The following is a 23,250-nucleotide window of genomic DNA, read 5'->3' on the forward strand; positions in this document are numbered from 1 at the left end:
TGAGAAATATTGTAATCTAATTAGATTAGCTGATACTGGAGGCAAAGCGTGCCTCGTGCAACAAGGAAATTCCAAAATAGTTCCATCAGTGATAAGAAATGTCACTTAGTGAATGTGCCTTTCACTATCAAAGATCCCAAAAACAAGGCAGAGGCTAGTGTGGTGATTGGCTCACACAAGGCTGACTGGAAAATACTCATGGGTGTATTTTTGGCTCCGCGGTTTATACATATGCTTTGCGTCTCCTCTGGTTGTTCTTTGTCCCATTCTACTAAAAACATCTGTATCTAATCAATCTTCCTCTTCTACGTCCTGCCCTGGAGTCCTTTGGCCAATGGCTCCCTCCTTTCTCTTCCAGGTCTCCCCTTTGAAGGCTGCTGGGCTTTAAACTCTCTTTCTAGGAAGGTGTGCAGAAATTAGAAGCTGGCTACCAAACACCATTCACGTGCCTACTTGGCCCTAGGCAGCTGTGAGCCGAAGTCAGAGGAGCACAGAAGGCCAATCCCTGCGCTCTTTTTAGAGGAAAGTGCTAGGTAGCACAGTTCTAAGACTCCCTGCACTGTGGCTCACAAGGCTGTATTGTTATCCCATACTGCACCCATGCACAGTCGATGGAGAGGGCACGCGCCCTGTTTCAATGACTTGTGTACATTGTTGCACTATCCACCGACCCATATCAGCAATCTGACAGTGAAAAAGCTTCTCTAGATGAATCGCAACTCCAAACTAAAATCAGCATTAGGCGAATTAATTGGCTAACGCTGTGCTTCACAAATAGTAAAAACAAAATATACACAAACTCAGTAACTATATGAGTTAGAGAAAAAGAAGCAAAGATCACAGCTGCGCAATATGGAACAGAGGTTCAGGAGCGGCTCATCCTTAGGAGTGTGGGGGCGTTGACCCCCTACTGCGAACCACTACACCATAGACAGACTCCATATCTCCGTGCATTTGGTTCCTGTAGGGTACGGGCGGGCTACGGAACAATCTGGTGAGGATTGAATGAGGCTGTGTTGTGTTAATGACCTGTGCATATTAGATTGGCCGGTGTTTTCACTGTGGCCAGCCTGACCTGCGCCGTTCAGGCTTCCATATTCAATGCTACCTGGGAGCTGGAAGAGCCTCGATACAGCCCCATTAGTCTAACACTGTGTTTATCTGACTCAGCCAATCCTGGCACTGCTCTTATGCTGTTTGGTATTAAAAGCAGCATAACAGCAGTGCTTGGATTGGCTGGGGTGCTATCACCCAGCATGCACATCTTTGTCTGGCAGAGTGACGGTGGAGGATCAGTTCAACAGGCTGGATCAAGATAAGAATGGGTTTCTTTATGTTTATTTAATATCAGTATTCCCAATATGCTGCACAATGCTCGGTGCACATTCTATATAAATAAAACATAGCAATAATTAGAACGTGCCCAGATCACCTCTGCAATAAAAATTTAAGCTTTGTCTGTCCTTTACTAAATAATTTAACTTTTACGTGCTGCATGTGCCTCGCCACTTTCAAAAGTGGCCAGCCATCATTGCAGAGGATGCCGTTACGTGTTCCTGAGCTATTCTGTCTGCTGTTTATTCACGAAGTTGTCGAGTTTGTTTATGCGCTGCTTAAAGTGCTATTTCGTTATAGTTATACAACTCACTGTGATATTTGAAAAGACACTAGAGTTAGATGTGATGCCGATTCCAATGCTGTGCAGCTTGCCTTAAGTAAAAGCCTTTGAAGTGGCCGTCCACATCCTTTAGCAGCCACGCCCCTACATAATGGCATGTGTGCTTTTTAGGTCGAGCCTATAGCAGCACGCATGCGCTGCCCTAGAAAATTACATCTTGGAATCACTTCAGCTTTTCAGCAAACTCATGCGTGTGGATAAAAAAAAGCTTTAAAGCCTGCAATTGGCCAAAGGCGGGATCACGTCCTGCCTTCTCTCCAAATGTTGACTCCAATGGCCTAGGGTTCTTGGGAGCGAGCAGCAGCGCGGCCGGGTGCTAGCTGCATACTTAACATTCCTTGCAGTGCGCGCGCACCAAATGCGGTCTTGTTTGATCTTCTACATAATTGTGCACAGGTGAGGCAAGGCGTGCTTGCAAAAAAGATTTTGTGTCGATTTGTGTTTTGTAACCCCCAATGCCTCTAAATGTCTCATGTAACGTTCTTGCTGCAAAGTAAAGCTCTCTGACACCACTGGGCAATGTCCTCGCTATATAAAATCGCATAAATGAATAATAAATACTCTTTACGACAGTCAGCACCCACATCCAGTCCTTATGGCTTCCCCTTTCCTCTATATGTTACCTACCTTGCCACTGACTTTCTTAACCCAAGTTCCTAAATCCCAAACCCGCTCTCTTCCTCTTTGACAGGCACTTACTTTTGGTCTACAACTGTCTATCGTTGCGTCCTCTCTCAATGCCCATGAGCACTAAATGCAGCCGAACAGCCGCCATACCCGGAAGTTATCGCCCGAGCCTCATGAATGAGGAAGAGAGGGAGGGCGGTGGAAGTGGACATATGCAAATGTAGTTGCAAGTTGCCTCTCACCTAGTCCGTCTCTTTCTCTGCTCTCTCTTCTACCGCCTCCCTCTCTGGATACACCCCCCCCCCCCCTTGTAACAGAGGACCCGGAAGGCAACCCCTAACAACCAGTGCATAGGCAGCAGGACAGATGTAAACACATCTGGGAGCCGCCCCTCACACAGACGAATAACAGCTTATGGGGCCCAAAAGTGTGCTTCTGGGGCATTTACGCCCACTGCCATTAACCAGGTGTTTCTTTCCTTTTCTGGAAGTGTGGGCGAAGCTGTGAATAAAACTACACTTGCCTTGGTCCCTGGTGGTTTTTTTTGCTTTGCCATTTGCTAGACACCTGAAGTCATGCTTATAATTGTAGCCGAGTAACGTCTTCTGTTTAAGGTAATATTGCTAATTTTCATCAAATATAGATATTTCTCCTCTTGTCTGGGAACTTTCTAGCTTTGAAACTCAAGCGCTCTGGTACAGAAGAAATTGTTACTTGGCATTTACATTTCGCACCACTGCTGCTGCTGTTGCCACGCAGTTCTAAGTGTTGCATGATTGGGAGAGACCACGCTGATCTGGGATTTTGTGCAGCCTCGAACCTGTTTAGAGAGGTTCTGTATTGGGATCCATGGTCAGTGTTAGATCACTTTCGTTCACAAAGCAACCATGGGCAAAGGGGCCCCAACTTTGGGGGTTGTTTGCCTCTGTCACAGGATGTTTCCCACTGTGGCTCTGTAAACACGGTCAAGGATGCCCCTTCAGCACTTGACTCTTGTAGCAGTGGCGAATATCCACAGGCTTCTCAAGGAGGAAGTGTGGGAGAGCTTCCATCTCAGAACTCACCAATCACCCAGTAGCACAATAATTGATTGTCCCACCCAGTGCTAATCTTTTATTAAAAAAAAGAGTACCTTAATACACACAAAAAATAGAAACACTACATAGCACAATATGCAGGTGTGGAATCAACTGGAGCTGGGTCACAGGATCCAGAGATCATAGTTTCCTCCCTGCTGCTCCCCCACACACACTCTCTCTCCTAAACTAGTGATTGGATGTGTTATGCCAGGCTTTAGGAACAGCTGCAGTGCTAGCCCTCGCCTCTAAAGTTCTTGCAATCAGCAGTCTCAGTTGCAATGTTCATAGCTCAACAATGCAAGCTTCTTCAGAAGTGCTGGTCACGACTGGTCCGGCAGTGAGCACCTGGTTCTCACTCGCTTTGGCACTCAGTTCCATTCCTCAGAAGCCGCAGTGGAGGCCACCACTCTGAGTCTGTTCTAGTGAGCATGCTCTGATGTGGATGTCCCAGCTGGTCACAGGCTTTCTTCTGAGTCGGACAGTGATTTGCTGGGTCAGAGATCATGGGGCCACTGCGGGAACTTCTTCAGTAGTTGGGCAACTCAAACTCAGCTCATTGGAATGGGATAGCATCACAGTTGGCACAGGGCCAAACAGCTGTCACAGTGGCTTACTTCTCTTTAGCCACAACTTCAAGACTTGCAACTGCCAGGTTTGCCTGGGCACACTAAGTTCCGCTTGGACACTCTTCAGGGTAGTGCCACAGTGCAGGCCACTTCAGGAACAAAGCGGCGCAACTATACCCCCCGGGCAAACCGCATAACTGTGCCACGGTGCCGGACACTCATGCACAACGTCAAGATTACAGCGATGCCATCGTCTTCGGCACACTTTAGAGCAATGCCATGGTGCTGAAGTCTTGAGCAAGAGAGTGTACGCTCCAATCTTGGGAGCAGCACACATCACTCTGTCTCACAAGTATCTCTGGGCAGACAGACCCTCAGCTCATTGCCAGCTGCTTCTGCTCGCCCTGGTTAGTCACACCTGTAGGGTCGGCACACTCTTTCCCCTTATTCTCAGGCAGGTCAGTCTCCAGACACTTAAGTACAGTAAGACCACTGTTCCTTCCAGGTCAGACTCTAAGTGATGTCCCCTCACCTCTGGGAGGCTGGCTGTCCTTGCACAACAGTGATCTGATTATTCTGCAAAGTACTCCCTTTCTTGGTTGAAGAGAGCTTGGAACTGGAGCAATAAGTGGGTCAGCAGCTCACACGTTTATACAATCTTGTTATAATTTTCATATTTAGATGTGTTTTCTTAACCCCTTGCATGCTGCAGACGGCCCCCGGCCGTCCGACGTCACGGTGGGCGTGTGCGGAGGACGGCCGGGGGCCATCCGAATCCCACCCACTTATTAATTCGCCCGCACAGCGGGGGAATGTGCACAGCACGCAAGGGGTTGATTACTGCCAGACGGCTGAGTCTAATGCCGCCTCATCCGGTCTTATACGCCGCACTCGTTTAACCTCCAGTTGTGAGATCTTTTAATAGGGCGCACTTTGGTGACCCATCGGGATTGGGAGGTGGAGGTGCTAACTCAAGGCTGAGATTTTCCGGGTACATTGGGCTCAGCGCTAACGGTTGCTTTTACTTAAACAGGCTTTAAGTGTTAGGCCCATGCCACTCCACAGACATCTTAAAAGGCTTCATCCCGCCCTCCCTTCCTCACCTTTTTTTCTCTCTTCGTCGTCCTGCACGTCTTTTACACCTTTCTCTCTCTCCCTCTTAAAAAAAATAAATACGTTTTTACTTTACTTCTTTGAAAGCACAGACCATTTACGACGACAGAAAGCGCTCGAATGCCCTTGGACCCGCTTCACGCTATTTAAATCTGCAAAAAAAGGTGTTCCCAATGTTTTTTTTGCCGGTGCGTCAGGATAAAAAAAGTGACATAACTGCATCATTCACTATGTGCGAGCATGAGTGATGACATATGCGCACACACGTGTGAGGACGTGTCTATTTACAGTAGAACACATGCACAATAGAAGACAAGATGGCATCTGAGTGAGACAACGGCTCTATCCTCTCGCCGTCAGACCACCAGTCAGTCAGCCTGCCGCCCAAACGGCGAGAGAAGTATGCGGGTGGATTCAGCACTGGCGCTAGAACCCTGGAGGCAGAGCGTCGCAATCGGATTCAAGGTTGGAAGACCGGAGCTGGCTGTGCTCAGTGGAGTGTTTTGGGCTGCCTGTTGCTTTCTGCGGTGTCAGTTGATTTCTGATAGTTGTAGGTTCAGCCGAGCTCGATTTTGCTTTCATCTACACCGCTGAGATTTAAAGGAAGCCCAGCAGGAGAGATGACTGTGTGAGGCAGCAAAAGCAAACAACGGGCTGTGCCCCTGACTGCCTCTGCTTCGGCATGGACGGCCATCCAGCCCCTTACTCGGCGCAAGACTATTATGGAAAGCAAGGCTGGGGGGAAGAAAGGTGAACTGGGGTAGAACGAACATCATGGGCAGCGGGAGAAACAACACAGGAGAAAGAGAGCAGCGTGGACTCTAGATGGGGAAAAATACACAGAGGCAAGAAAGCTCGGCAATCTCCTAAAGCACATAAAAAGCACAAAAAGAATAGTTGTATGGGAGTGTAGAAGCTAGCCAGTCAAGAGATTGTTAAGCAGCAATACCCAGGCAGTAAACAAAATGATCGGAGCAAAAACACAGAAGTGGATGCCTGCTTGTGCCCCGGGGGCACTGATAGCTTTGTTGCTATAGCAACAAAATGGCATGGGACTGCTGTTGTTTGTTATGGACACATGGCAAGAGCAGCCATGTTTGTCCATGCAGACGCGCGCACACAAGCCCTACGCTGAATTGATTCCAAAAGGTGCTCTCAATGGCAGAGCAGCGCATGTGCTGCTTTCGCCAGGTGAGACCTAAAAAGATTAAAAGAGGTCCAAAAAAAAGAAAGTAAAGAAGGCAAGAAGTAACTATGCATAAAACGAAAGAGAAAAAGGATAGACGCCAAGAAAGGAAAGGAGGAGAAACAAAGGAAAGAAGGAAAAAAAGGAAACTAGGCAAAAATAGAATAAAGGAAGGTAAGAAAGAATGAAAGTAGACAACAGAGAAAGAATGAAAAGAGAAAGAAGGAATGAGTAAAAAAAGAAAAGGAAAGAAAAAGGAAGACTGTAAAAAAACAAAGTAAGGATGAAAGAAAGAAAAGAAAAGAAAAAGCAAAAAACAAAAAAGGAATGAAAGAAGAAAAGACAGCAAGAAGGTAAAAGGAAATAAATAAAAGGAAAAAAAGGAATAAAGAGGGTTCAAAGTACTCAATTTGGATACCAAAATCCAAATTACACTCCCACCTATATTTAACTAAAACGGTTACAAGTTTCTTTCTGGGCAAAGTTTATTAAACAACCATTTGTGAAACTGAGTCTAGGCAAACATTATGTTTTGCTGTGAAATTTCAGCAGTCCACTTCAAAAGGAATTTACAACTGCATTGGAAGAAGACAAACTGGTAAAGATGGATTGTGCCCTGCACTAAGTTCAAATGCGTCCTACTATCACATCAAGCAACATTGACACTAACGGGAACCACACAAGCTACCTTGTTCATAGAAGTACTCATTGTGAAAGAGCAAAATACAGTCACTCAAAGTAACGTTAATGTTAACCAGAGGCTGAAGTAGGCTGGCCCATTGCCCACCCTGTATGCTGTAGTGGGCAGAACAAATAGGAATCACACAACAAACCAATGGGTGAAGAGAGGTGGCTGAAAGCCCCTTTAAGTAAGAATAATACACATTACTTTAGTAAAATCAAAAGGTCTCGGCTAATTTCAGACCTAAAAACCTTCCCACCTCAGGTCCACAGCAGAGGCAGCTGGGGAGTCAGCTCCTACCCATCTCCCACACCCTTTAGGGAATGTTATAAATATGAAAATATTTTATTTGAATTAATCAGACGCAGGATGATATACCCAGCCATGTTGCCTCTTAACAGGTCCCAAATATTGTACCCACATAGTACAGAGGTTTTCAGAAGTGTTAGAGCGTTCATTGTGAGGGATCCATAATTCAAGAAACGCCCCTTTCTAGATAATGTGTCCATCAGGAGTTTAGGTTTAAGTGAATTCAATTATGCCACTGTAGATAACTGATCTTTGAGGGCTTCAGAAGCATGTACTGTCTTAGGAATTGGTAAAACTGGGCCTTGTGCAAAGAGAATACGAATATCAACCCATCAAACAATCCCCAATTTGGATATGCCCATCTAGTAGCGGAATCCCATTAGGGATGTCTCCGGCCTCAGCCATTTAACATGCCACAATGGGGTCTCAGCTGTGGGGGATCAACTCCCGGTTAATCCACCCAACGGCGCAATAACTGCATATTCTTGCTGCCTTAGTAACTGGGGGCAGCACGCTGAGGCAAGTAAAGGGGTATAGGAGGCGCAAATGTTCTTTTTTCTCTATGAGTCATAGTTCATAGTTCAAGTCGAAGCCTGGGATTGCTGCACTACCCAAAAAAACAATCATTTATCAGGAGCATTTGCAAGGCCGAATAGTGCAGCTGAAAGTCTGCCGAGCCCAGCTCCCCCCTCATAAGGTGATTGAGTACATTTTGTGTGGGTAATCCTAGGCAGCCCTTCAGCCCATGGGAAGTTGCGTATCGAGGACTGTAAACCCTGTGGAGGGATACCAAATGTGTAATCTTGGAAAACTTACAGGAGTCATGGGAGAGAGATAATTTTAAATCATGCTCATCTGCCTATTATAGAGAATGGTAATGTATGCCAAGAGTCAATTTCCTGATGAACTCATCGGAACAGGGATTGACTTGAACTCCCAACTCGTCTTTTTTGTCCCTGGCTACGTGCATACCAACATATTTAAAGTGACTAGCCCAGTAAAGAACTGTTAGGGGATCTGATGTGGGTGCCGGAGATGGTGTATTTGTATATTTGTCTCAGTTCATCTAAATGCTTGACATGTCCCCGATTATCAGAAGCATAGCCATTACGCTATTTTTGGATAGGTATTAGCCTATCTGGTTGCTGGACAAAGGGAAGCATATCGTCCTCATATAATGACACCGTCGCCTTCAGCCAATGAAAGCCAAGAAATCCTGCACCTTACCTCCACTCTGCCATAGGTACAATGCCCGGAGCAGAGAGGAGCAATGACGTGCACACCGTTAAACATCACCCGTGCCCATGGGTTAGTATATAGAACTTTCACATATCTGTGGAAGAAAGTGTCAATATTCACTTTCTAAAGAAAAGGAACACGAAGGACAAGTGAACTGAATCAAATGCCTCCTCAAAGTCCACTAGGACAAAGATTTTAATTGGATCAAAACCAATCAAGAGTCTTTACTTGGGGATGCACAAATGATACATATTCACTGATACATGATTCTCACAAATTATAACTAGTGTGAAATATGGTTTTATCAGAACTATGCCTGTGCAAATTTAGTGGCCTATTCAGTGGAAAATGTGTGGCCTGAAATGACAGTGAGCGACCACACAATGCTTTAGTTACGTTAAAAAAAAAACGCTAGTCTCAAGTCAATTAAAGCTGGATGGGTCGCAAAAGCCTGACATTATAAAAATTGGGTTGTGGTTCTAAAAACTTTGGGAAGCACTGCTTTAACCAGACTGTTGGCGAGAACTTTAGACATAATTTTGTTTTCCATGGTGATCAAAGAAATGGGCCGGTATAAGGCACGGCTCGTGGAGACCTTATTGGGGTTAGGTATGACAAATACTGGCGCCCGCAGCTTTTCTATACAGCGCCAGCAGGTGGGGGGAAAGGATCGAAGCATATTTCTTAAAGAATTCTGTGGGCCATTGGGGCTAGGAGTTTTCCCGGTTGGCATTTAACCTAGTACTTTCTGGACCGCTGGGGGGAGGTTTAGTGCTGCATGGTCTTCCTTGGCTAGTTGGGTGTCGTAATGTTAGGAACCACTTGTGTTTCCCTATTTTTGTTGCCGCGCCAGTTTAAGAGCTTACTGCATTATTTGTCCTTAGCATCGTACAGCCTGCCCTGGGCAAATGAACCTGGCCATGTCACCGGGTCCGAAATTTTCTCACACGCAACAAAGACCTACCTCTGTGAGGTCTCTTAGTGTTAATCTATTTATCAAACATATTTAAATAGATGAAATCTGCTGAGTGATGCTGGAACAATTTTCGGAGTAGGGGTGCTGCCATTACTGTTATATCACTGAATTTATAGGAACTGTGAGAAATCTGTGAGAAATCTAAGCACCACAGAAAAACACAAGCATGGCCAATGTGACATGCCCATTCAGCAGGAGAGTGGTAAGGGTGTTGTGTGCAGCCGCTCATACATTTTGGGGCACTGGTGAGGTAGCACATTTTCTGGTGGAATGGCCACTAAATTAGCATAGACATGCAGTTCTACGTGGAAATCGAGTTTCAGCAAATTTGCACCAGTTCCGCATTAGCAAGGAAAGTGTGTTGATTTGTTTTTATTATATTAAAGTGTGCTTCAACTGTGCTTTCTTATATGCCGATATATTTTTTAATGTGTATGTAGTTCATGTACAGATGTTTAAATGTACTGTGTGTTAGATCAAAACTGGATTCCTACACCCTTGCCTCACACACATCCTGTACCCCAGCAAAATTGTCACCTGGGTCACTTTTACTAAATCCTCTCACTTTGCAGTCAAAGAATTTTCCGAATTAGCAGCAATTTGTCGGAACACATAGCATGACATTCGACGTTTGTCTTGGAACGCGCTTCAAATGTGACAAGATAAACACAAAATGTAAAGGCATGTTTATTGCTCATTCACCCTCTGAACTCTAGCATGGTTATTTTTGCGGGTGCTGGAGCAGCGCCCCCCGCCACCTCCACCCCATTCCAGCGCCTATGAATCTGCTGCTAGTCTACCACATAGGTCGCTGTTCTGGCAAATGTATTGCTGCTGAAGGCTGGTGTTTGCACTCAACAGTTGAAAAATCAGGCTGTACGCTGGTGTAACGGGCGGGTTGGCGGAGCTTCTTTTTTTTAACCACAAATATGGTGAGAAGTTTCGAATGAATTTGGCGGGGTTCAAAAGACCTGCGAGGGGGACTGTGTGGTGATCAATTTTGATAAGCCAGAGGTAGTAGGTCGCTGCTTCCGCAGCTCTCGAGTGCCCACAAAGCTCCCTCTCACGAAAACAAGTGTGGCCACTCGCTTATTTCTACCCTCAAACACTGCCCCAAGTATTGAGTTCTCCCGCAGGGTGCTGACTCCCAGCCGTCTTCTGGGGTTGCAGCAAATATTAATATTCTTACATCGAAGAGTTCTGAGCTGCTTAGTTCTTAAGGTGTCTCTGACTGAATACAAATGTCTCTGCATGTAATGCCATAGCACTTGGTGCAGGAGGTGTTACAGTGGAATCCTGGGTGGTTTCTACCACACTGGGGTTTTTAAGTTGGAACATCGGTGGATTGGGGAGCACGGAAAATGACAGTTTAGGATTTAATTCCATTCAAAGTTTTAATATTGTTTGTTTTCAGTTAACATGGGCCATTCATAAATCTTTCATTGTAGAATGTTACAGGTCATTTTTTGCCCCATTCATTCCTGTTACTTCAGGTAGAGCTACTGGTGGTTTAATGACATCTGCCTAGCTTCAAATGAATCTTAAATTAACCATGCTTGACACGAGTTCGCACTTTTTATTAGCAGTGTTATTGTGTTTTTTTCCAAGTCGGTCTCACTATTGTTACAACTCTACCTCTCCCCAGAGGACCTCATATGTTAGCATGGAGGACCCTCATGAAGCAATCCGTCTAGCTCACTTACCACTTTGGTTCTCCTGGGGGATTTTAATTTACATCTATGCGAGGAGAGGGGATGTATATATGGATCATAGTGTGAAGAATTTGGTGGTTCTCTTCACATGGAACAAACTGATCAAGAGGAATTGCTTATTACAATTTTAAATGAATTTGCGGGATCTTCTTTAGATGTGGGTGGTTTTGGTTGCCTGGAAGTCCTACTTTTTTTGGGAGAGGGTCATCAACTGTCACTAATTATATATTTATTTTAGCCACATTTGCCGCTTTATAAAATCACTTTAAGCATATTTGGAGTGGAGTCAGCTACCATAATTTCTTAATTCTCTCATTGTGCTGGGCCACGCCTGAAGGAAAGACAATTGGCACTAAGACTTTTGAGCATGGCACTCATTGATCGAGGTCGTAGGTTAAAGTGGTCTAAAGTAATTCCAGATACCTTCCATAACAATCTGATTTGTGCTCAGGGCTTCAAGATATGTCTTTCCAAGTCTTCAGCGAATGCGGCAACATTAGCAGTTTTTTAAAAGATTTGTAACAAGGTTAAAGAGGGTTGAATTTAAAAAAAAAAAGATTTTATTGGTTTTCATTAACAAAAATCATTCAGCATGTCTGGTAAATTCAAAGTATATTATCGTTCAGTTACCATCACAGTTAAGCCAGCACGATATTCTCAACCAACCCTACCCGTTGTGACTCCAGATATCGGCACCCGTTGAAAATGCATTCTAGGTGTGATTTAATGTGCCTTATTCATTACGATATCCAACAAGGATCATTACATATAGCTAGGAGTTAGCCTATGTGCAGGGATCATGTCCATGTGTAGGATCTGTAACAAGAGTATCTGTTAATGGGGGTTAGCAGTCAAGGTCCTTGGAGGTGAGGGATCTGGCTGCTTCATGCTGTCGACTATCATCTCCCAGGCTCTAGCCAATTCCATGGAATACCCAGCCACCTCTGGCCTTTCTCACCAGCACTGCTCCCTCATAGCTAGCCCACTTCGAGTTTCTTCCATCATGCCTCCCCCGCTCTGACCTGTCCAGTTTTGGGTAGCAGGAATGCCAGGTCTTGGAATCTGCTTGTGGCTTTTCTTTTGAGCTGTATGCGGGAACCAGCTAAGGAGGCACTGCTGTGGGGTACATGGGACCTCTTTCTCAATAACAGCAGTGTGTGTAGTAGCTATGTCGGATAAGTAGTGAGTGAGTGTCATGCAAGCCTAGAACATATGTATAAAGTCAGCGACCTCCTCCCAGCATCTTGAGCATCTGGCATTTAAGGTACAAAAATATCTGTCAATATGTCCCGGTGTCATGTATGCCCTGTGGAGCGCATACATTTTCTTGTCACCGTAGGATTTCTGCCTAGTCTCTATCCAGTACGGGGTGCCCCAGATCCGTTTCCCACTTATCCCGAAGAGTGTTCCGAGGCAGTAGCATCTTCTCACATTGACATAGATAACGAGTGACAGCTTTGAAGTTGCCAGCCGATGTGACAATGTATTGGCAGGTATTGTGTTGCTCTGGTTCTACCAGTCCTGTCCCCCCGTGCTTACCCACCGCCTTCATCAATGCTCTATGCAACAAAAAGTGCCCTGTGGGAAAATCATATGTCGTTTGGAACTCTTCAAAGGCGAGGAGTGCCTCCTTTTTTCCGAATAGGTCGCCCAGCCTGGTTGCACCTGCCTCTACCCATTCCACCAAACTCAACTAACTCGCACCATGAGGCAGTACGTCCAATATTCGACGCATATGGAGTTTTCATCTCAGTCTTTTGTAAGTAACCAGTCCAACATCTGTACCTAAACTCCTTCAAGTGCCCTGTATTGGAGCGCCTAAGTGTTATGAGTGCGTGGAAATTCAGTACATTGGGTCTTGAGACAAGTCCCAGGTGTCAGGTTACCTGCCACCCACTTTGTTAGTCACAGGAGCTGCACTGCCAGATAGTAAGTCTCGAAGGCTAGACCGCCATCAGTTACTGGCCTCTGTAAGGTGTTTAAATTCGCTCGTCGGAGGCACGTTCCCCATAGGCAGGCTATAGTGATGGAGTCTATGTCCTGAAGAATGGTTTGGAGCATCCATATTGGCAATACCAAGAAGAAATAGAGAAGTCACGGAAGCGCTATAATTTTTAATAGTGCAACCCTACCCACTAGTGATGGGGAAAGCGTTCCCCAGAACTCAGTGCTCTTTAGAAGACTGCTAATCGCCTTTCCTAAGTGTCCTTCCAACAGGTCTGCGCTATCATGGCAACGATCCACTATGGTCGGGAACAATTGAAATTTTCGCCAATTAACCCAGAGTGCTGCCCGAACCGAGCTGGGAGCTCACAGGCATCCACCAGCACTGTGGATGCATTGTGCAAGAATATCAGGAGATCGTCAGCATATAAGGTGATAAAATGTGTCCGCCTTCCACTGTCAATTCCCCAATAGGCGCCCTTACATCCTAGCGTGGGCAGCGAGTCGTTCCATCTCGCGCTCTAGCCGTAAAATCCGTAAATACGAACCTAGTCCAGGCTATGAAGCTATCACCCAGCTGAAAGCAACTTATGACTGCATAGACATAGGCCCACTCCAGGCTGTCGAAGGCTTTCTTCATATCTACTGCAAATATCGCCGTCTGCGAGTGATCATATGTGTCGTCATCTAGTAATGGAGGGCAGCTGTCGTGTATTAGTTGCGGTGCTCCGCCCTGGAATGAAACCCGCCTAGTCTGCATGTATTAATGTGGACATGTGGGGGAAGAAGCCTAGTAGCTAGTATCCTGCTGAGTATCTTAAAGTTCACATTTAGCATTGAAAGGGGGATATAGGCTCCCTTTTCATGCCCAGGTTTCAAAAGCGGGACCAGTAGGGGTTCATGGGTGGAAGGCGGTAGCATACTACACCACCTATTGGGCCTACGCCCAAGGCACATTAATATGGATAAATACTGGTACTGGTACTCCAGGTATGTTGAAAGGGAGTACCAGTATTCATCCATATTAATGTGCCTCGGGCGCAGGCGAATAGGTGGTGTAGTATGCCTAACCCCTCCATCTGCATTGCAGTGCTGCGCCTTCTTTAGCTGTTAGATGCTTCTCCTGAAGAATCCTTAACAAACAAGAAACTCCCCAACTCCCACACCCCAGGACAAGAAGGCAAACTCCCCCATCCAAACTGTCATTCAAAATTCACACGTATGTAGGTGCACGGAGTCAACGACAATCAAGGGGGGTCGTGAAATCACAAGGGTACTCTCCACTACTCCTCTCATGCTAAGAAACAGTATGATCCTCAGACGTAGGCCCAAGGGACTGGTATACCAACATCAAAAAGGGCTGCTCCCTGATTTTCACCCACAACTGGCCACTAGTAGTGAAAACAAGAAAATGGGGGAAGGAGAAAGAGAAGTAAGGGTAAGCAACCCCCCACCCCCCAATGGACACATCACCATGTCTACACTATACGAGTTTGTCGTCAGTGCCAGGCTTCACCATAAACATTATAGTTTCATAATCAGTGAGTGAGTTAAGTTTATTCATCTGACTCCGTGGGATGGTCAGACCCATCCACCACAGTTGAAGCCAGGCTTGCTCCTCCGCCACTCATCGCTGCCACTATCTAAAGAGCTCTTTGGTGTTGTCTGGACTCTCCTCTTCTGAGGGGGCACCCCCATTAGGTCTTTTGTTTTTAAGAATCGGATCCTGCCATCCCTATTTCCTCCTGAGGGAGCTCTGACTGGGACCAGCCTCCGGGTGCTGGTCAATTCATTCACATACTTCTTGCGGGGTTCTGAAGAACTGTATTCCATCCGGTGTTGCGATTCTGAGTCGGGCAGAGAATAATAACATGCCATATGCCACTCCCATTTGGCAGACGTGCCTCTTGGCTTCCAGAAATGTTGTCCGCTGTTTCTGTAATTCTCTGGTGAAGTCCAGAAAGATCATTTTTTTGCTGTTTTCGAATTTAAGCTTGCCATTCAGCCTGGCTTGAGCCAGGATATGATCATGGTCTTTGTAATGTAGAAGCCTGGCAACCACACGGCGTGAAGCTGCCCCAGGGGCTTCTTTTTAGCTATTTCTCCAGGGATGCTAGCATGTCGTTCCCCTCGATATTATCTGGGCAGTCTAAGAACACGAATATTGTTCCTCCTGGGTCTGTTTTCGGCATCCTCCTCTTGAAGTTCTAATGCATGGACCTTCCGTTCCATAGTAGTAAGTCTCACATGGAGTTCCGCAAGGTCTGCAGAGATCTCCAGGATTGTTCGTTCGGCTGTTGTGACTCGCTCAGCCAGCCGCCGGTGATAATCCTTAAGGATACCCAGGTCGGCACCCAGCATGCCGTTTTTAGTCTCTAGTGCTTCTCTGGAAGCTGTATGGCCTAGAGGATGTCCTGTAGGGTAGGACTTTCTGCAAGGTCCTGCGACTGCATGGTCAGTCCATCATCCTTTGTAGCCAGGGCAGTGACACTGAAAGGGAGTCCAGAAGCCTCAGTGTCCCATTTCCTAGAGTGTTTGCACATTGCTGTAGATCCAGGGCTGATAAGTCTGCAGAACGCCTTCCGTTGATGACCCTTTGAGGGGCCTCCTGATGTTCCACTAGGTAGTGCCATTAAAGTGAGGTTGCTTTCTCCACGTGCCGCAGCCTCAAGTAGGATAACACACCTTGGACATGTCCTCTGCTGATTAGAAAAGAAACCTTGTGCTCAGATCAGCTATCTGAACGTGAACGGCACAATGACTTCAAAAGATGTGTTACCTGCCTAAAACAGACTTTGAAGACCATGTGATAATTGAAGCCTTCTCAAAATGCAGTATCAACAATAGGGAGGAAGAGAGTCTGGATTAGGAATAGGAATGTGGCCAGATCATTATGTTGAAGGGCTATGTTGACTGACAGAGGAAGATGGGTATCAGCAGGCAGGGCTGACATCTCCACTACTTCTACGTTGGGAGCCCTTCTTGGTGGTATGGATTATAAGCCTCTTTAGAAGGCTTATCAGCATCAGAGAATCTTGCCCAAGCCTACCCTGCATGATCAGTGTATAATTCTGGAGCTGAAGACCTTGTGAAAATATTCTAAGAAATCAACCTACATCATGGTTATGTTTCAGTCATGAAAAGAACATTTCAAACCAACCCTCTTATCTTGTCCCACACTTCCCCAAGCAAATCTCTGACCTTTCATAATGAAATCCACTTGCACAATAACATCTCATATCTATTGATAAATTTGTCTTTGGAAACTATGAACAAACGTGTCGGGGAGGAGGGTAAGTAGATATCAATTCTCCTAAAGTATGGCTATAAGCTAAGTGGGTTCATCCACAGAACAGCTGCTCCCACACATACGCCCGCAAACCCTGAAAGATAAAAGAAATAAAAAGCACAACAAATAATAGGGCTTTAGTTGCTGTCCTAACCAGTTGGCATGAAAGATGGAATTGGAGAGGTACAGCATGCAGGGACATACAAGCATAACAAAAGAGCGCACAGCAGCCCTAAACAATACCCACTTTCGGCTCTGGCGGACCCCCGAGTTAGCCAAGTATGTGGAGGGCTTATCCGAAATACTTTCCATGCCTTCTTGGAACAAAATCAAATGGTTGAAAGAGGTAAAGTCCCTGCTCTTCGATCTTGGCCTAAAAGATGCCTGGATAAATAGAACTTCGCCTCCGAAAGCTGAGCTGAAGAAACTTTACTGGAGTTGGGTTATAGGAAAAAGGAATTCCAGCTCCCATTCCAGTAGATGTACTACCGAATTTCTTCTGCTCAAAGATGACGTTCATTTTGAGCCTTATCTTGACATTATTCAGAAGCCATACGATCGAGCCCTCTACTTCAAATTCAGAATTGGCACTCTTCCAGTACGAGAGCTGACTGCCCGCTGGAAACCTCCCTTCCAAACTTCGCCCACCTGTCCTTTCTGTGTAACTAAACCTGAATCTATTGCACATGTGCTTTTTGCATGCCCAGAATATAAAATCCCAAGATCATATTGGCTTAAACCTTTATGCAGAACCTTGGGCACGCGTGACCACCTCATAGCGCTGCGCATTCTTAAATCAGACACACGATCTCTCTTTGTTTGCGCCCTATCGAAATATCTGAGGTGGTCCTGGCTTTTAAGGTCCAAAGGCCTTGCAGCCCTTGACTAAGTAGTCAGACTGTTTTACATTGCCTGTCTGCATATCTATTTTACATTGTCCTATTTATAATGTTTATATGTTTTTATAATTCTTTGTATATCTTGGGATTATGTCGATATTATATTCATATGATTCGTTCTTTGGTATCACTTGTTTTTACAATTTATATTTGTCTGTGCTTTTTAAGATATTCTTTTTATCGAAATAAAGCTTATTTCATCATCAATACCCACTTTCATCACAAAGACTTTTAAAAATGCCTAGGCATAGTTTCCAGGCCTAAGTTCTCAAGTACCACAAACAATTGCACAAAGTAAGAGCAGTAAACTATTTTAGAAGTAACATTAATTGTATACTTTTATTTTCAGCTTCATATCAGTTATCACAGAAATATTGGCTAACTTCATTTAGATATATATATATTTGTTTTTTTACCAGATCTTCAATGTTGCCATAAATATTCTTTTTCATGCCAGATGCTCTTGTAGCCACCCAACCTCCGAGGGTGCTGAACTCCATTGAATCCGGTTCATGACCTGTACAGTAACCACTTTCGCCAAGCTGCAAAGACAATGCATGCAAATCTTGTTTAAAGATATAGTAACAGCTCTTATGTTGCTCACTTTTAGTATAGAGGATGTCAGTAATTACTGTCCCTTTAGTGCTTTTCTTCAATTTGTACGCAGCAATTTTAGTCATAAAATTCACCACAGTAAATAAATTAAAGGTTCAAATATTTGCATCAGGAGATAATGCTACTTTCTCCAACCTTACTTGTATGCTCTTGCAATGTAGTGTGACCGAATTTAAAAAAAATTTTAAGGGTAGAAGGGGGAAATGAAAAAAACTACAGCATAAGGGAACAGAAAAAAGTTATTCCATTGTACAATAGCCAATACAATTGCCCTTAAGTGCTAATGTAGTGCTCTGGTGATGTGCTATAATGATCCACTGTCAACTTATTTATAACGCCATGGGCCAGGGTTAATATTTTGCATATACACAAAAAACCATAACGTGCAGTGGGTGTCCTCTGGCACTGCGTCGGATAAATTAAGCCTTATTTGTCTGTAAGACTATTGGCAGCACACAATATCTGATGAAAGGCCTTCAAAAAGCATGTGGCTGTAACGGTTCCATGTGTGCGGCATATCAAAGCTGGGAGGCCTATAGAAGCATGACCAATAGTGAGTTGCTCAGAGAAGAAGACCAAACCACTAGTTGCTGCAGTGGAGGGTGGAGGAAGACTAGTGCATGGACAGGGTTGAATCCAGGACTTTAGGTGGGGAATGTATACCTGGGCAGTGAGTGAACCAGCAAAGCTGGCAGCGAATCTGAGAGCCCAAGGAAGATCTCTGTTGAATATGATAGACAGAACGGCAAGGGAAGACTGCTCAAGGCTAGACTTTCCTCACTTCCAACAGTTTGCACATTTTGTTGAACTGCTATATTACAGTTTTCTTGACCACTCTCCCCTAACTGGGGAATATAAATTGAACAATGTTTTATTGACTATCGCCACCCAGGGGCTAGGAGTAGAGGCCTTTACACAGAATTATTTCACAGGCAAAATATAGGATGCCATGAAGCTTGATGCTTTGAAAAATTACGGTGTGGCCATCCCCGGAAGCATGGAGAGGGAAGACATGAAGGCAGTTAAGAGCACGGCCTGCATTAATAAAACATTTGGAGTTAAACAAGGTAGATAAAGACTGAATAAAGGCGAGAGCAAAAAAGCAAAGCCTGAGAGTGAGCTCTCATTGAAAAAGTAATGTGTGGAGACTGTAAAGGAAAAGAGGAAACTCAGGCAGATCATGGAAGGCCTGGGCAAAATTCTGTATAGGAGATAAAAAATGAAAATGCAACGAGAGAGTTATAAGGTCAGATGATTGTTGACCAAAAGGTTTCAGGCAAGTGGACATATTCTTCACAAATCACAAGGGGTTGGCAATAAATAGCAGAAAGACCAGGGGTGGTTCCTCCGATTGAGCAGAGGAGTGTTGCCCCACAAACAAAAGCCCCAGGCCAGAGCTGAAAAATAAAATTGTATTAAGGGTTATTACCATTTTATTTTTCAGCACCAGACCCATCCCTAACTGAGCGCCAGGATGGGGCGGGGCTATTGCTGCTGAGTGGTAGCAGGGAGCTTTGTGCTCTCGAGTTTAAAATGCTCATGTCTCTTTGGCCGGCCATCTTGCGACAGCCAGCCAGGCATGTGCATTTGAAACCTGTCTAACCCAACTGTCTTAAGACAGCTGGATTAGAGAAAGCATAGGCCTCCAGTGTTCTTGTGAGCACTGATAGAGGCTGCTCCCTTCAATCTGGAGTCAAGCTATCCTGGCTGATGACGGCTGATAGCCAGAAACCAGTCCTAGGATGCTTGATTCCGGTCCAGGGAAGACATGGCTTGGCAGTTCGGGCTGGACTGTTCCCATGAGGCACAGGGTCAAGACTGATTTGCATATGGCCATGTCTGAACTGGGGTGGCGTAGTGGGCAAAAGAACGATGGATTTAACCCAGATCTCTTGACTGGGGGGGAATGTCTGCATTGTCAGCATTCCGTCCATCATTTGTTTGTTGTAACGCTTTTCGCCCTAAGTGGGATGGGTATTCCCAGACGTGGGACCCGTGCTCACTACGCCACTGGAGTCAAGCTATCCTGGCTGATGACGGCTGATAGCCAGAAACCGGTCCTAGGATGCTTGATTCCGGTCCAGGGAAGACATGGCTTGGCAGTTCGGGCTGGACTGTTCCCATGAGGCACAGGGTCAAGACTGATTTGCATATGGCCATGTCTGAACTGGGGTGGCGTAGTGGGCAAAAGAACGATGGATTTAACCCAGATCTCTTGACTGGGGGGGAATGTCTGCATTGTCAGCATTCCGTCCATCATTTGTTTGTTGTAACGCTTTTCGCCCTAAGTGGGATGGGTATTCCCAGACGTGGGACCCGTGCTCACTACGCCACTGGAGTCAAGCTATCCTGGCTGATGACGGCTGATAGCCAGAAACCGGTCCTAGGATGCTTGATTCCGGTCCAGGGAAGACATGGCTTGGCAGTTCGGGCTGGACTGTTCCCATGAGGCACAGGGTCAAGACTGATTTGCATATGGCCATGTCTGAACTGGGGTGGCGTAGTGGGCAAAAGAACGATGGATTTAACCCAGATCTCTTGAGTGGGGGAGAATGTCTGCATTGTCAGCATTCCGTCCATCATTTGTTTGTTGTAACGCTTTTCGCCCTAAGTGGGATGGGTATTCCCAGACGTGGGACCCGTGCTCACTACGCCACTGGAGTCAAGCTATCCTGGCTGATGACGGCTGATAGCCAGAAACCGGTCCTAGGATGCTTGATTCCGGTCCAGGGAAGACATGGCTTGGCAGTTCGGGCTGGACTGTTCCCATGAGGCACAGGGTCAAGACTGATTTGCATATGGCCATGTCTGAACTGGGGTGGCGTAGTGGGCAAAAGAACGATGGATTTAACCCAGATCTCTTGACTGGGGGAGAATGTCTGCATTGTCAGCATTCCGTCCATCATTTGTTTGTTGTAACGCTCCCTTCAATCCTAGCACTGATCTTATGCTGCATGAGAGCAGCACCAGGATTGGCTTGGTAGTCAGAGCCTGCCTGCCTTGAGGAGAGAAGGATCGAGGACGGTGTCGCGCTTGTAAAAAATGGTAAGTGCCTTTTATTTTGTATGTGTACCCCTCGCCTCACCGCCCTATGGACATGCCAGCCACCACTGAGAAAGACATCAGCAACACCATTAGATCTTACTTACGTGAGCTATATTTGCAATCTCTTACCCCACTTGTGTAGCAGGTGGACAAGTTATTGAATGAGGCAAACTTTGAAAAGCTGACTGAGAAACAAAGTGTAACTTGAGCAGCCTCTCGCAAGGGAGATGATATTGGTCACCTCAGGAGAATGCCAACGGGTAAGACTCCCGTAAGTGATGAACTTCTAGTGAAGGATTTTAAACGCCTAAAGAAACATTAAGAGATAAACTCTTGAAGAGTCTTAAGGGAGAAAGAGCTCAAAGGTATATTGCCACAGTCTGTGTTAAAGATGGAGGTAGTGGTCCTTCTAAGGTTCAATATAGACCTAAAATATATCGGTCTCTTGTAAATGAGGCTTTCTGAATGGCAGCAACATGGCCATTAACCTCTAGAAATTAGCGCAAAATATTCAGGAAACAGGAATGCGTCAGGGGGCACATGCTGTGGCATCAGTAGATGCCAATAAAGCATGCAACACCACACTAGGCATTCATGTTCAGGGCATGCCATCACATGATCACTAAAGGTGTTAGTAAAAGTTAATTTCGGTACCATGATATTGAAGAGCCGAGTACTGAAAAAGAGCATCCAACAGGAATTTCCTTTCTCAACAAAAGTGCTTACTTTGTTGGGCGGTAGAGTTGTAACAGAACACAAGACACAGGCTCTCTCCTATGGGTGGATAACTTCCTGGTGTCCTTGAAAGAACTGGAAGATTCAGTCCTGACATTGTTAGAGGAAGTGGGCGATTTTAAGCCTAGCATCACGACAGATGATAAATTATGGAAAATCCATTTGCTTACAATGGCGGCCCTCCCTCACTCAGGTTGTAAACAAACCCTCTCAAACTTAGGCAAGGAGAAAGGGGGAAATTCAGTTGTGAACTCAGTGCTGGAGGCATGCCTCCTCAGACCCTTTTGAAGGACAGGAGAAGACAAAGAATGGTCCGTCCTTCGGCCAGATGGGAGTGTATAATGACAAAAAGAGGCAGGACCTACACAATCCTCCAAGGCCGCTGAATTAGTGGGTGGACCTGAACAGGTCTCTTTACACTTAGCGCAGCATCGGCTATTCTCCCATGACACGTTTTTTCTTGTTTTCTCAGACTTTCATAAACATTAATGAATGAGGGAAGAGCGATATTTCAGTGCTTATGTGCCTTCATTTTGCATTTTGTATGTGTGTTATGGTTTGCATGGCAGGTGGCCACGTGGTAGTGACTCTGCAGTAATGGCTTTTTTATTTGCTAACTTTGACGACGTTTGATCAGTTACTTCATTTCAAATTTTATGCAGGAAGTCAATGGGGGTTATTTAGATGGTTTAAAAGGGGAGATTTATAGGAACGCCGTGTATGATTACTTTCGAATTTAAGTGCGTCTAGGTTTTGCATTACAACCACTACTGTACATTTTTGGGGTGTTTTCATTTTTTGTAACAAACGTTATTTTTCTTCGGAGTAAAAACCATAGCTTCCGAATAAGAACGCTTTTGGAATGTGCACGTACCCTCACACAAAAACATACACTTCTCACTTAAATGTAAAGTAATAGCCTGTTTGTAAAAGAGCAAGTTCTGCACATATGGGGAACAGACTAGTCCTTCAGATCTGCCAACTTCTTCTAAACACTTCCAATAAATAAAGCACTTAATCTCTCATTCCCTTTCCCCTAATGTGATATGCAGCAGGCCTGCAGAAAATTTGAGCAAATTGCCTATACTTAATTCTCTGAAGGAGCGATGTGTTTTAACGTACAGCCATCTGGCCGGGCTTCCTGTATGCAATCGCATCACCTACTTGCCATGCAGAACATGCATTCCTTACATTAAATAGTCACTTGTTTCTCATTTTTCCATATTAGCTCAGTTCTGCCATCTGTGCAGCACCTGAGTGTGAACGAATGCCCTTAAACTGCAACAAACCCGAAGCAGTCCCAGTGAAATCATTTGAAAAAACTCCAGCATCTCACATCAAATGATACACCAGACAGCACCATCTGCAGAATCCTGCTTTTGCAGTACACGAGACAATTAATCTTTGTTGATCAATTTGTTAAGTCTGGTTACCCAAGTGCTTTCGTTTTTCAAACAAGTCATGCAGCGATGTAAAATATGCCAACGATTGTACACACAGACCCACTAATCTGTCTGATGAGCAATGTCATGCTTATCTTGTGTACAGACAATTTA

General features: G+C 45.2%; 1 protein-coding gene across 1 annotated transcript in view; it reads right to left on the reverse strand.

Moving 5' to 3' along the window:
- The window catches only part of AGPS (alkylglycerone phosphate synthase), an 815,346-nt gene that overhangs the window by 266,184 nt on the left and 525,912 nt on the right, over positions 1 to 23,250 (reverse strand). The window contains exon 9 of the mRNA XM_085645221.1: positions 17,716 to 17,841. Within this exon, the coding sequence (XP_085501347.1) occupies positions 17,716 to 17,841 (126 nt within the window). The remainder of the gene's footprint in view (positions 1 to 17,715; positions 17,842 to 23,250) is intronic.

This window comes from Triturus cristatus, chromosome 3_1, assembly GCF_964204655.1.
Source record: "Triturus cristatus chromosome 3_1, aTriCri1.1, whole genome shotgun sequence".
NCBI classification, from domain to species: domain Eukaryota; kingdom Metazoa; phylum Chordata; class Amphibia; order Caudata; family Salamandridae; genus Triturus; species Triturus cristatus.